This window comes from Acyrthosiphon pisum, chromosome A1, assembly GCF_005508785.2.
Source record: "Acyrthosiphon pisum isolate AL4f chromosome A1, pea_aphid_22Mar2018_4r6ur, whole genome shotgun sequence".
NCBI lineage: Eukaryota > Metazoa > Arthropoda > Insecta > Hemiptera > Aphididae > Acyrthosiphon > Acyrthosiphon pisum.
Window position 1 is genome coordinate 45,640,862 of NC_042494.1, and position 16,550 is coordinate 45,657,411.

The 16,550-nt window shown below is 30.3% G+C and overlaps 1 protein-coding gene across 1 annotated transcript; it reads right to left on the reverse strand.

Annotated features, from left to right (window-relative positions):
- Positions 1-1,349: 1,349 nt before the first annotated feature.
- LOC100163099 lies at positions 1,350-16,338 on the reverse strand. The gene is made up of 11 exons (XM_001944347.5): positions 15,885-16,338; positions 14,607-15,045; positions 13,866-14,088; positions 13,248-13,470; positions 11,933-12,208; positions 3,862-4,072; positions 3,372-3,634; positions 2,925-3,255; positions 2,334-2,556; positions 2,053-2,272; positions 1,350-1,896 (listed from the first exon to the last, which is right to left on the reverse strand). The coding sequence occupies exons 1-11, from the start codon at positions 16,280-16,282 to the stop codon at positions 1,611-1,613; spliced, it is 3,093 nt and encodes a 1,030-aa protein (XP_001944382.3). The 5' UTR covers positions 16,283-16,338; the 3' UTR covers positions 1,350-1,610.
- Positions 16,339-16,550: the final 212 nt, after the last annotated feature.

The window sequence follows — 16,550 nt, forward strand, 5'->3', positions numbered from 1 at the left end:
ACAAGTGGACGTGCATTCTATATTTCTATGTATGTTATACACTAATGTAAGCTCGCGAATAGTGAATACCCACCGGAAGAACTTCACCAAGTAATGACGTGACATGTTTTATTGAATTAGAGCTGAGAAGGTCGCGTTACAATTTGTTCGAGCCATATCGAATTTATATAAATATATATATTTACTTTAATACTTTGTAACAATATTTTTTAATAATTGTTTATTTAATCGTTTTCTAATGGCATTAATCGTTATTCATTATTATTTACTTACTCCGGAGAGGGCATAATATAACATATCAAAAAAAATCACATTTATTCCCACTACAGATTTCGAATGTATATATAACTTTGGACTGTAAAAATATAATAAATATATATATTTTTTGTTATATACTGACATACAATCGTATAACTTTTATACCCAAGTATAAAGTATATTTCTGGACAGAAATCTACTGATCTCCCGGTAAAAAAAAAAACACGTGAACTTTAGAAATTCGGAAAGAATAAATTTACAAGCAACGCGTTAGAAGTGTGATTAGGTATTTATACCATATACCTAGTCCATAGTATTGATATCTTTGTATTTTTACCGTTAGATGTGTTACTTGAAAAGTCACAAATAATAAAAGCTATAATGCTTGACATAAATAATATGACCATCCATAATAATTTATGAACAAAATACAAATATATTTTTTTAAGAGGTGCTTGAGCACAATCTATAATATTATACTATATAATATAATATATTCCTACATATTCCTATACAGTCTGTAATTCTGTATACATAGCATAGGTAATATAATATTTTCTAAATAGCCGTAGCTATCGTAACTATTTATTTGTGATTATGTTTTATATTTTAATTTTTAAGTTTGGGTGATACCTAATTTAATTTCTAGGTTAGGTATCATGTAATTTAAGTGAGTAGGATAACATATCATTTGGTCATCTATAACTTCGACTAGTAGGCATGGTTAAAAATATTGATTATTTAATGGATTTATTATTATTTTTTATGCATATCGTTATGTAACTTAATAATAAAAAATAAAATAACCGAGAATCATGATTTTTTTAGCATTTTATCATGAATGATGTGACCTAAAGATGGCTTTTATTAGTTATAAGTTATAACTAAATATGATTATCAACAATAATTGATAATTATTATAAATTACGTAACGTTTTTGAACACAATCATATTATCAAGAGTACCTATAAATAATATGAATGTATGAAATTGGGTTCATATTATATTATGATATTTACTAGATATTTACTAAATATTTATGATTTATAATGTATACCATAGGCAATAGGCATATACAAAAAAAAAACTACTTCATAAAAATAGTCAAATTTTAATTGGGTAATTGAAATTAATTTTGTCCAAAATAGTCTTTCAATCTATTTCGAAGGATTCAAATGTATCTATAATAAAATAATAATAATAATAATAATAATAATAATAATAATAATAATAATAATAATAATACATAATAAAAAAAACAATTTTGGTAGTTATTAACACGATTAAAGATAGTATCTATAGCCGTGGTTATTAACAAGGTTCATAGTTCATACGGTTGAAATGAAATGACTTTATTCAGTTTTAATTTGTTTCAAATGAACACATTTAACAATAGAACATGTAATTATTATCGAAATATACAATGCAATGGCTAATAAACTTATTGAAACTAATATTATGACCAATATAACATCTAACTGATGATACTGATACCAAATCATATCGTTTGATGCAGAATTCATGTGTTTAGTTCCATTATGTTTAATTACATAATCGGTCCAGTATGCAACCAGCGCTTTTGGAGACATTGGTCGATCTTTAAACAACTGATACAACTCTTGAACATTTTGTTTGTACCTATATATAAATAGAATATAATATGTTTATACGATACAAATTACAAATATATTTTACATGGAACTATATACTATTAATTTAATAATTTTAGATCACCATAATAATTATACTTTTTTAGAATTTTTTAAATCATTGTTTTTAAAAAATGTAATGTACTTTTTGTTATTGATTATTTCTTTAGCAGCAGCTAGAATTGATTTTTTATCGATTGTTTTATAGTCTAGACTTAAACCCATTCCCAAGGATACTGCGTTCGCTATGTTTCTAGGTTGGTCGCTAAATAATGGTATGCCAAGTATAGGCACTTGATTGATGATGGCTTCATTTATACCAGACAACCCACCATGGTAAATAAATAGTTTTAATTTTGAATGTGCTGTAAAAAAAAAATTATTTATATTTTCTTAATAATATTATCAGGAATAATATTCTAGTACCCATTATGTCTCTTTGGGGAAACCATTTCTTGATCATAACGTTGTTTGGTTGGTTTTCCATTACTTCACCATCATACTTCCACAGTATCCGCTGTGGTAGTTCAGAAAATGCCTCTTGTAACGAAATTTGCATTTTCGCAGGAAGTGAATCCATTTTTACAGTGGAACCAAATGAGAAATATATTACCCCTTCTGGAGCGTCGTCAATAAATTGTTGTATATCCTATTTAATATCCACAAATAATGTATTTAATTATCAATAAAAATGAAAGTTTTAATAGATTATTTAACAATGTTTATATTATACACGTACATTTTTTAAACGTCAAGGATTTATTTTGGATACTTTGCTAAAAAATATAATAATCAAAATGTCTAATGGCTATGTTTATTAATAACATGCCTATCATTACTTTAGCCCTCAATATCTGTACTCTATTCACTACAATAAATTCTTATTCTTCCAATAGATTTAGATAATAGGAATACCTATAATCCGTTAAAAATAATAAACATAATAGGATAGGATGATTTTTTAAATGTGTAACCTAATACAATATAACAAATAATAATTTTTAAAAAAAAACGTACTTTTGGCAATGGTTTAGGATCAATTACGTGAATACCTCCGATTTCTATAAGATTTGGCATCCAAGGTCTGGGTAGGTTGAAAGAGAAATGGCTGTTGACGAATATTAATGATATTTTTTTCATTAGCTCATAAGAATCCGGCACGTCTTTGCCGAAATAAGTTCTCCCAATTACCGTTGCATTGCGATTGTACCACCAACTTTGACTAATCGAATGTACGTAATCGTAAGTGTTTAAAAAACGGTCCCAAAATGTTTTAGGACTAGCCATCGCTACGTTTAATGTGGACGTGTATGAAGTAATCAAAGGATTGCCAAATTCGCCGTTCAACCTAATAAACAGGATGACGTATGTTTATACGCAAGTATAATGTTTAAAATACAAATACACTGATGTGTATAAGGAGCCAAGAAATAATGTCTAGTTAATTTGAATATGAAAACGTACCACGTCTGCATGGAAGATGTAGTAACGGCGATCATCGGAACTTGTAGTTTGTAGGCTATATACGAATCACAACCCGAGCCCAATAACTGTGTGACGAAAAGGTCATATTTTTTGGACTCGAGCACGGTCCAGAAGTCTTTACGCTTATAAATAACTTCGCACGAAGTGAGATGTGTTTGGATTAAATATTCAATACCGTCAGATCCAACCACGTAGTTGAACGGTGCCGACGCCGACCGTCTCATGTAGGAAGACGAATCTATCTTAAAAACGATAAAATTATACAAATTAGTTGGTACCATAATAATATTATGTTTAGCATTGGCATTTGACATGAAACTGTTGAGATAAAATTGAAGTTTATATCGAAAACCATTGTTGCTGTAATGCTGTGCCATGATATAAAAACAAACATAATGTAACAGCGGTAATAAATTGTACTCTTGTACATAAGCTTTACTACAGACAATGAGATAAATGCCATACCTACCTGCGTATAGTTTTCAATTTTTTCTTTTTTTATAAAAGGAGTTATAACGGTAACATTGTGGCCAGCTGACACGAGAGTTTGTAATACAGCATCCATAACGTTCCAATGACTCTGTCCATATATCGGCACGAAAGCGAATATTTGAGCTCCATAAACAACAGTCATTATAAAGTGTACATTTAAAAAAACTAACATGAAATTCATTTTAATATTTTATATAGTTTAGACATTTATAGTGAGTACCTATCGATAAACTATGTTAGGTATACGGTAAAATAAAAACTCAATTGATTGACGAATATTTTCGAACAAATGTATGATACACAATTAATGTTACATTAGATAACACAAATATAGTATCTATATTATTATTTATTTATTTATTATTCATTAAACGCCATCGATTGAAAAACACATTGAACCTAACCAGTAACCTGATTCGTATTATGCAGTACCGGTGAGTGAGAAGGCATATTATTTGTCAGGTTTTTGGTTTACATAAAGTTGAATTATCAGAAAAATTAATACCAAGGCAATATTCGTTTTCAATATTGTTATTACATTATTATTACGTTAGTTATTACTCATTATGTTTTGTTTTTGTACTTAATTGTGTGATTATCAGTGCTACCTACGACTTACCTATATAGGCTATAGATAAAAATATATACCATTATAAAAAACACAACTGCAGGTTTTCAAGTTAAGCAATTGTGAGTACTAAACAAAGGCAATAAATATGCGTATTAATAAATGATAATTTTAATTGTTTCATTAGTTAATTAGATCGTAATTATTCGTTATTATTCCACAATATCAGCAGCATTTCATAAATGCGTTCTGAGGCAGCGGCATCATCGTCGTTTGTCGATTGTCGTGTCGACGTTGCTTTGGCCGATCGATTGCTTGCGAATGGGCTGAAGAGCTTGGTGACCACGCCGACATGTTGAACTCGTATTCCAGATACACGCAGGTGGGCATATGGCATGTCACCAAACGTCTTGAGGCGTATACTACGCGCAAGCGATGAGAAACTGACAACTGTCTGCGTATGGTTCATGGTGGTAATCGCCACGAGCTTGCGTCAATTGCTCAATGTAATATAAAGTATGAAATTCAAAAATATGAAATTGGTCAAGCTACAAATTTGTAGCATGCTTTAGGTTGATAAGTCGACCTTTTCGTCGAGATAATTAGTTTGATTATGGTATGTAAAAATGTACAATACTGATAATAATATTTCCATTTAATTTACAATGATTTATTTAGTTTAATCAATATTTATCAGGGACAAATTATGATAAATTTACGGAAATATGGTATTATTTTTTTCGATAACTTCTAATAATTTAAAACATCATGTACAATTTTTATAATCATTTTTAAAAATTTTAAACCACGTAATGCACCATTGTATATTTTACTAATTTTAAAACGTAATATAGGTACATTTCATGACTAATTTTAGATTCTGAGTGAAACGATGAATGTACCTATTGGTTTTACAATGATGTGTGTTTTTTTTTTTTTTTAAATTTTTTTTTTATGTCCCGTCATCACCTTTTAGGACGGTAAAAATGCTTTAAGATTTTCTTCAACAATATCTTTTCTGATAGGAAAGTGAATCTAGTTGGTACTTTGGGGGTCAAAAGTAAAAATTTCCCAGTAGTTTAAAAGTGCCGTGAAAAACATAAGAAAAATTAAAGGAAAAACGGGAATTTTAACGCAAAATCTGTTTTCGAGAAAATTGATTTTGGTTTTGGTGCAACTCTTAAACAAATCATCGTAGGTACATGAAATTTTGACTAAATGTTTATATAAGCATTTTCTATACACCATAATATTTTCCAAATATTTTGACTTATTTTGAGCTCTTTACGGATATTTTCAGTTTCCATTTTTTTCTATAAATATCAATAAAATTTTGTTTATTAGTTAAAAAAGCTTGAAAATATAATAGAAGGTTCCTAGTATATTCTTTCAAAGGCAGATGAAAACAATAAAAAATTAAAATATTAACAATATACGTAAAAATGAGAAAAATTTGCAAATTATTTTGAGTTAGAAATTCATGAAAAATTTTCTTTTTAAATCTAAGATTTGAAAATGTAATACAAGATTCCTCATAAGTTTGCCTACCTTATTCAAAGAAAAAATGTCTACAAGCAAGTCAAATTAAATTTTTATGAGCGTTTGAAATTCATATTTTTACAACATTTGACATTCACTCGATATCTCATGTAACTATTTTCTTATTTTGTTGTAATTAAAAAACGAATGACTGTAGGTACTTGAAAATTTCATTGAATGTTTATATTAGCATTTCCTATACACGATAAAATTTTAAAAATAATTTTACTCTTTTTGAGCTGTTTACGGACATTGTCAGTTTTCAATTTTTTTAGTTTTTTTTTCTATAAATATCAATAAAGTTTTATCTGTTGGGCCAAAAAGTGTAAAAATTTAATACAAGGCGCCTGATTATTGTTAACTGTAATAGAAGTTGAAAAATATTAAAAGATAAGCATTTAAAGATCGAATTTTGACAAAATTTATCAAATCTAAAATTGAATAATTATTTTGTAGTTAAAAATTCATAAAATGTTCAACTTTTATATCTAAGGATTAAAAATTTAAAAAAAGTTTCCACGTAAATAGTTAATTCTGTTACCAAAAAATCTATAAAATACGTAAGCACAGTTTATTTTTATAGTCATTTTAAGTTCAAATTTGGACGAAATTACATATTAAAAAATCTAGAATAACTATTTTAGTTATTTTGTTGTGATTGTATAATATTATTCGTGGATACTTGAAACTACTAAAGTATACTATTATATATCTATGATAGTATCACGGTTTGTTGTTGATGTATAACTCGTTATAAGTACCTAATGGATATTGTGATATTCCTGTGTATATTATAGTGGATAATATACGACAATTTTTTTTTTAATATAAGTATATAATATATCTTATACCTAGACTGACATACCATCTCCGCTCAGAATCGTTTTTCTTATACAATGATATATCATTGAATTCAAATTTAATACCATCCATTATACAGTGACCCACTTGTAACCTACTGTACAGCATATCGACATCCACTTGCCCACCTTTTTTTTATTTGACGACCAATAATTTACCAAACAAGCAATCTCATACAACCTATTGAACCACATAACCATATTGGCAATGCAGTAAAAACATTGACTGTACCGTGGTGTTGCGCGCGTACGTACACGTCATGTCCAGCGTATCTGACATACCGACTGACAGCGGCAATCACTGGACACGCATGACCGCCGTCTAAGTTTTCAATCATCCATGGACCACAAGGTCAACCCGGAATCCGACGGCCACGGACGCCTCCGACCACCCGTCGTATCTAGACGCGCTGCTCGTCGGCCGGGCCAACACCCGTGAGTCGTGACGTTCGTCCATACCGCACGCTGATCCGGTGGTACAACGGCACGGGCCTCGACCACCGGTGGCCAAAGCCCCGGCACACCACGGTGTTCGACAACACGCACCACTCAGACGTTCATCGTACTCTGGAAATTGGTGCGGCATACGCCCGAATCGCTCACCTCTGACGAGCGTAGGTCCACTGCATCCAGTGGTGGATCCAGGGGGGGCAAAGGGGGAAATTCCCCCCCTCCCCAAACGTCCTGTAGTTGCCCTATCTTTTATGTCGTAGATATTAATACTTCTAGAGTTACAGTATTCAATAATACTTCCATACGAGAGTTTTATTGTACCTAAACATGGAAAAATTACAATCCTGAAAATTTCTCACCAGTCTAATAATAGCACATAAGTTATTAGGTTTCCTTATCATAGTTCTGGTGAATATTGACACGATAAAATCAATTACGTAATAACATAGACAACGTCCTAATGGCTAATGTGTTATTACTTATTACCTACTTATCGTACGTTTACGACAATCAAGTTCGACGTTACGTGTGCGTTAATTAAAATAATTAAATAAATAATAAAATTCAGGATGGACAAAAAATCAGTTTCTTTCAAGGAAAAATTAAAGAAATTTATGTTTTCTGAAGTTAAACAAGTACAATCTCTTGAATCTAATCAGCAGTAATTGTTGGATTCAATAATTGAAGACGCTTTACATTACCAATTATAGAAGCTTATGATTTAAGTTTATTTATACCAACAACTTTTTTGCAACAAAAAATGTGCTGTACTTCAAAATATTAAGATAGAGTATCTAATGTATCAAAGAGATTTAATTCGATTGAACCAAATATACTACATGGCAAAACTATTTTAGGTACCTAAATATAAATTGTATATCCTAGTTTTACATTGATATACATTTTTTAAAAGTGTATTAAATATAATTTTTACTTTAGGCGAATTAGAAATCTGGTGCCAAAAATAGAAAGTAATTGCTGAAGAAGGAGTTGAAAAATGTCCTGATAATGTAATAGAAGCCTTTTCTTCTTATAATGCTTAAGTTTTTCCAAACATCAAATTGTTTTTACAAATATTATCTACAATGCCTGTTGGAGTAGCATCGGCTGAAAGAAGCTTTTCCACTCTTCGCAGGATGAAAACTTGGTTGCGGTCTAGGATGGGTGAAACTCGGCTAACAGGTCTTTGTTTATTACACGTGCATAAGGAAGTAAATGTAAAAAAATTAATACAATCTGTCATAAACGGCTTTGCCAATAGAAAACAGCGACGTTTAGATTTTGTTTTGTAAACTGCAGTAAACTATAAAATATAAATTTGTGAGATATTGTGTAAATGTTGTAAAATGTTTTGAACTTTCCCCCCCCCCAAAAAAAAAAAAAAAAATTAAGCCCTGGATCCGCTGTTGACCGCATCGCCCAGTTCATGTGAGAGGACGTTTGCGTGCCGTGTTACCCGCGGGCCGCGGTTATTTTGATTTCGTTTATTGCTATGTACAACTGAATCACTGTTTACTGACCAGGAAGTGAAAACAACCGTCTACATATTATAGGTATCGTATAGTATAGGTATCTAGTCGTTTAAAAAAATAATACCTAAGATTAAGTACATAGATACGTATTAATAATTGTAGGTACCTCTATTTAATATTTCTGGCCTTGTAAAGTACATTTTTACTAAACATTTTAAAAAATCCTCCGTGACGTTTTTATCACTTTGTCGTTCTAAACATTTAAACGATTAATTTGTGATAATAACCATATGTGTGTAATGCGTCTTTTTTGACCATCGACATCACATAATATTATCTAACCTAATATATTATTTAATTTTTCTCTTTAGTGTTTTTGTAATAATATTGTGTGAAATCATCGTACACTGCAGTTCATCATCTGACCGTTTGCTCAGACACGAAATGATATATCTAAATCAGTGGTTCTCATCATATTATTTAAGTTGTGCAGATCACCAATTTTGTATAAGTATAAAAAAAACTGCTCTAAAAGTTGTCATATCGATGTATAGCTAAGTCGGTAGTAATGTTAATTCATTCAATACATTTTTGAAGAATGAAAATTGAATGTATTTTTTATTTGTTAGGAAAATATCTATCTAGGCGGGCTAGGTCCATGAAAATATTTAATTGATTAAGTAGGTACACGAACGCTCTCAGACTTTTAGCTTTTTTACCCAGGTTTATGTGTGTCATGACAGTCTATCGTGGAACTAGTTCTGATATTTTGAAAATGATATTATAATAAGTGTTTTGGTCAGGTAATTAATTGGACAATGGACATACAATGTTTTTCTGTATGGTTTAAGAGATGTGATGGACAAGAGAGAGTAATTTATTCGACGTGATCATCTTATTTTACTAGATGCGACTTCACCAAACGGTGATTTGGAAGTACAAGAACGATAATATGTACGTAGTCTGACAGGCCAAAAAATGTGACGTTGTGTATAATTAATGTATACCACAAATGTGCTAGTTACGTGAATTAAATAAACGGATATAATTTAATATTATACATTATGTTAATCCATTAAAAATAACCGTTGATGTCTGATGATATTGATAACCAAACCTAATAGGATAATTTAGAATCGAATCTATAGGTACCTACCTACCTCTTAAAGTTGTAAACTCTTCAGATAATTAAAATTTTATCCTAAGGGCATACTTGTTGCAAAGTATTGTAGGTACCTAATTGAAATACAAATAGCACATTTATATTTTAATATTTATATAATTTGATACCTTGTGATAGTGTATTAGTGTAATAGCGTAAGTACAAAACTATGCGGGATTATGGGAGAGTTTGATTAAAGAACTACATTAAGTTATCGAAAAAGTAATATTGTTGTAGTAATATTTTATATAGGAATGTAACATAAAAATTTAGAACTAGAATTGTTAATTTTAAAATAATATCATAGTTTATCAATTAGATCGCTATTAGTTTACATACACATTTTTATTTTAATTTGTGTGTTTTATTTTATATAATACATAAAATAAAAACTGTTATCGAACAACACTCATTATTTAAACTGCTTACGTTATTTGTATTAATATATTTTTGTACATAATTTTAAGTTGACACAAACCGACTTTTTTGTTGGAAACCATATTGTGGGTAGTAAACCAACATTTTGGGGGGGACCTACCACCTACCCCACAACAACTGTGCCATTCTACTTCACTAATCTAAACTTAAATGTTTAAATACTTATAAGCTACAGTACTCGGCCAAAATTTGATTTAGATATGTCGTCAAAGTAGATACCTATTACAAAAAATATTCTTTTTAGAATTAAAAATGTACACTGTCATTAAAAAAAGTAAAAACTTAAAAAATTATTACAATAAAACATAGTAACAGTATAATTTTTATGTTGTTTTGTAACGACTTGGAATTATGTAAAAAAATTATAATGCCGGGTCCACACAGTCTAGTTTTTGTTTTTAAAAACAATTTAGATAGTCCCGTCTGTGTTGGTAAAAGTTGAGTTTATGTTGTTTTATGTTATTTATTTGTTTTGTTTTTACTATTTTCATCCTACCCGGCATAATGAGTGTTCTTAGATAAAACCCGGTATAATATATATATATATATATATATAACATATAAGCGTGTGTATATTTATAATATGTATTGGTACTAATACTATGATAGCAATAATTTATATGAGTTTTTTTCAGTATTTTCAGAAAACGCCAAACGGTTGTCGTCCATTTTTCGAGACCTATATGGGTCATACGACACCCGCCGAATCTCCATGTCGTCTTCTAGGTCGAGTATTTGATTCGACATGGTACGGAAGTCGACATTACTACACTAGGCTTTTGTCAGCCGATGCGTCGTAGACTTGCCATTTAATGTTGGACATGAGTATACCTTTGTCGCACTGGCGACGGCGTCGTGACGTTACTGACACTATGGTTCGTCGTATTCTACATTCCGTTCACACTCCACTGTAAAACTACGTTTAATAACTTATATATCTATACGAACAAACATGTTATAAAGCTTGTGAGTGATGGTGGTGTGTGTTTGTTGGGAGGGGGGCGGGCTCATCCAGTATAAATGGCACTAATATTCGAGTACCTAACCAATAAATTCGATATCATAACATCTACGCCTATATTTTATATACATTATTCTAGCTTAAACAGTATCACACCCTGTTTAATTTCACTTTTATTTTTGTCTTTTGAAAAATATGTTTTCCATTTTATCCATTTACATAAAATAATGACTATAGCTAGTCTATAACGTACTTAATTTCAATATATTCCAATTTAAATATAAGTATAACAAATACTAAACGTTATGTTTACAATATATATTTAAATCGAAAAGTAATTAGGCAGAATATATTATGATGTTTCTCATAAATTACTTGTACAATAAATGTATGGTATAAATTATGATAAAATACAATTTCATTAATAGGTACATACTATACAATCTATTGATCGCTAAAATATTATAAAACAAGAATTCAGTCAATTCTTAAAGATAAAAATAAAACTTATTCTAAAATACAATACCAAAAAATGAATATTTATTTTACATTCAATATTTGAAAATACTTATTTTAAATTAGAATTTTCAGTATTCATTCTTTTTTTGTTTTACTTAAGTTACCGATACGATTTTTAATAGCTTTTAATAAAAGAAAAATAACACTAAAGCTAACTAAAGCAGTTAATACAATGGTAATTAGAATATCAATTAAAAAATATTGATACCAAGACAATTTTAGGGCAGCTGTTTTTAAATGATGTGCGCCTTTGTGTTTGATGACATATTCTGTCCAATATATTACTTCTTCTTTTGGTGTATTCGGTCGATCCTTAAATCTTCTAGAAAGTTCCATCGCTTTGAATTTGTATCTATAAATGCAAAATTATATTTTGTTTTTGAACATTAGGAAAAATAATATTACCTAAATTGATCATGTTTATTAATTCGATATAATAATATTATACTATAGACTATGTAGAGAGCCGTGATATGCAAGAGTTTGGCCAACCGCGATGTGATAGCAGCCATTAATCGTCCAAAGAATTCCCACGTTTTTTTAATTTAAAAAGTATTGACAAGTATATATTATTGCTATCGAATCAAATCATTCATGACTCATTAGAATATTCACAGTTAAATTAAAATTCAAACCAGCCAATTTATAAAATATAAAACAAATACACATACTATATATTAAGGCTCACTATTATAGACCAATGGTTTTCAACATGTGTGTCTCGAGTTTTTGAAACTCATTTTTTATAATATTTATAATAAATTAATACAAATAATATATTATTATTAGTCATATTATAAAATTTAAATAAATAAATATATAATAATATAAAAATATGTGTTTGCATCCGTACACACGACAAAAGTGAATACTTAAATTAATATTTAACTTTGATTGGAATTAAAATAATAAAATCAAACTTGACTGAATGATGTCGAATGTCAAATAATGCTAATATTTGATAGTAGAGCGATAATAATTTAGAAAAACAATAACTTGATAATCAAGAAACATTTTATAATGAAATCTAAATATACGTTTACTTTACACTTAAACAGACAACTCTAATTTTAACAATACGTCGCAGCGATTACCTGCATTCAGACAAAATATTCTAATATTTCACAACATGTACGAGGGATCGATTGAGGAATATTTTTACAATCGTATTTAGTTGATTAAATATTTAAGTTTGATATATCAAAGTCACTGATTAAAAAAAAAATCTGTTGAACGGTCCGCTGTCACCTATGAAGTATTTAGGTACTTCAATTGAAAAATGGAATTTTGAAAGTGCATTGAAATTGTTGTGAAAAGGACACGTGTGCTGTGTTTAAAAAAAGCTGAAAACCACTGTTATATACTAAAGAATTCTATATAAAATATCTTACTTGTCATAGTTAGTGATCATTTCTTTGATAGCATTCAAAAATATATCTTTGGTCAATGTTTTGTGATCTAACATTATGCCTGCACCCCAATGAGCTATGTTAGCAATGTTGTGTGATTGATCGAAAAATAGAGGTATACCAAGTACAGGTATTCCACTATCTATGGCTTCATAGATCCCAGACATACCACCATGAGATATAAACAATTTGACATTCTTATGTTCTGAAATAAAAAAAAGTGAGCAAAATATTTGATAGACGAAATATGTTTAATTTTTAAATATAGATAATCTTAATAAACAGTAGACTGCTAGTAAAGCATGCATATTAATAAATTATATTCGTTGGTGAGTTTTAACTTTTAAGTTTAAACTTATAAAGTATTAAAGTATAAGCTATATTAAACAAGTAAACTGCCTGACCTTAAATGGCCTTAGGCGGCCTTAAAATATCCTTCAATATAATTAAATAATTATCGCACAATACATAATATACATTAATTAATGAAGTTGAGTAAATAGAGTAAGTACCCACTCTAACATATTTAGCATATCTCATTATTTAATTGCTTTCTTTAGTGGTTACAAATTATTATGATACAGATAAATAAAAGCGTACCTAAAATATCTCTTTGTGGAAACCATTTCCCTATTTTGACATTTTGTGGTAAGTCTCCTATATCTGGAACGTCGTACTTCCATAGTACTCTTTGAGGTATCTCTGCCAATGCTCCGACGAACGCTTTCTGCAAATACGCTGGTGCTGTTTCCAACCGAATTACAGATCCTAACGTAAAGAATATAACACCGTTCGGAGAGTCATTGATATACTGTTCAATATCCTAACAAATAAAAATAATAAAAAATTTTAATTTAAGAGGACCCTACACATACATTTGTTGTCTACGTCTTACAAGTGCGTAACATACCAAATGTACGCTCAGGAGAACGTGTTTAGCTCCGTTGGTTTAAAAATTGGAGTGAATTGACCTATATTGAAAGTTGATGGTAAGTACATTATTTGTGTTTGTATTTATGTTTTTTACGATAGTTCAATTTTTTAGTTAGTTATGTATAAATAATATAACGTAAATTAAAAATACTCATAAATCACTTAAAAACTGAATCATCGTAAAACACCCTCACACAAACACAGATAATGTTCTTACCATCAAGTTTCATAATTAGTTGATTCACTCAAATTTTTAAACTAACCGAGTTAAACGTAATCTGATGAGCGTAAATTTGCCATGCTATGCACTTGTAAGACGGAGGCAACAGATTTCTATGTAGCGTCCTCTTAAGAGTAAAATAATATTATGTTTCGATCATATAGTTATATTGTACCTATATGACTTACTTTGGGCAATGGTTTTGGTTGGACTAAATGAATTCCACCTATGTTCACGAAATTAGGTAACAGAGGCTTGGCCAAGTCCACTGTATGATGCCCGTTGATGAACACTAATGACGTATTTTTCATTAAGGTGTCGGCATCTGGTGCGTCGGAACCGAAATATTTTCGACCGATAACCGTCGATTCCCTGTCGACCCATTTGAACACCATGTGTGAGTACAAGTAATCGTATGTGTTCACCATTCTCTCTATGAAGTTTTTGGGTACTGCGAACGGTGCGTGGTACGTGGAAACGTGCGCAGGGTTCATGTGACTTCCGAACGTATGATGGTACCATGTATGAACATGGCTAGAGACAATGACTATCTGTGGTATTTGTAAATAATATGATACGTATGCATCACACGACGAGGCTAGTAATTCAGTGATGAACAGGTCATATCTATAAGAATTAAAAATAACGTCTCAATATTATATTATATTAATATAATATGCTATATTGCTATGTATTACTTATTAGTGCTTATTACTGACTGTTTATTTTTAAAAGTAAAATGTTGATATAAAAACTATTGAATTGTAATAATTATGCATTTTATATTTTAATATATAGTAGGTACTGTAAACTTGTATAATATATTACTATTATCTAATTATATTTAAGTTATCTATCTTATCTACTATATTTTATAAATGCCTGTCGACGTTTATTTTTATAGCAAATAAATAAATAATAATGAATATAGTATTATAAGTTACTCCTCTTTTACTGACATATAATATAACGGTAAAGGGTCTTTACTTAAATCAACCATCTTTAAATTTAAAAATATATTATTATTATAAGTTGAACATAAAACGGTATTATTATTTATATTGTATTAAATTTAATTTTTTTTGTGGTTACAGGATACTAAATTTGATGAATTCGTGGATTACTGCACCAATATATTTGGCCCTTATATAATATTATACATTGTACAGTCATTGATTTTATATGTCAGGTGCCTAGTAAACTATTCAACGTATCAAACATCACTGGTACGAAAACGATAAATTGTGAATTTCGTATTTAAGTGATATTTTTAATACCTAGTTAAAGGTATTAAAATATCGACACTTTATCAAAGCACAGTACACTTGGGTTTTCACTCGTGTACGCACCCAACAGGTGGTATTACGGAATAAAAATAAACGGGCAAATATCAAATTACTATAATATTATTAATAATTATTAATTAATATTATTGTTATTTGTTCATAATAATATGGTCTCCTCACTTGTTCGTTTCGATTATGCGCCAGAACTCGTCGTGCTCGTACACCACCCGGCACATGTCCTTGTGACGACCTGAGAGAAACGGCAGGTTGTTGTGCACCGAACATTCGCCCAAGACCGTGTCCCACGGCACGCTGACGCCAGACGGCATCAGACGCGACATGTCCAGTTCCGTGTAATTGGCCACCGGCGACTTCTTGGGGAACGGCGTGATGGCCGTCACGTGGTGTCCGCGGGCCACTAGCGTCTGCAACACCGAGTCCACCACGTTCCAGTGGCTCTTGGCCGCGATCGGCATCATGGCCAGGATTCGGGCGCCGTCCGCGGCGTGGTAGTGCAGTCGTCCCGACGACGTCAGTACGCTGACCGCTATCATCGCGATGCACCAAGACGCGTTCATCTCCGCGACCTATTACGCGTCTTATATTACAGGTGACAACTGCTATTAAAGTGTTCCTGAAACGGATCACCATCAGGCACGGATCCAGAGCAAAGATCTGGGGGGGGGGGCCAACAATTTTTTTACAACACAAATACAATTATAATAAATTATTATCCTTTATTCTTAATAAATAGTAGATATTACGTATAATAATATATTATATTATCAGACATATATTATGTGATTTGAAATATAGTAATATAGTAAGTTTTAGGATCTGTAGAAT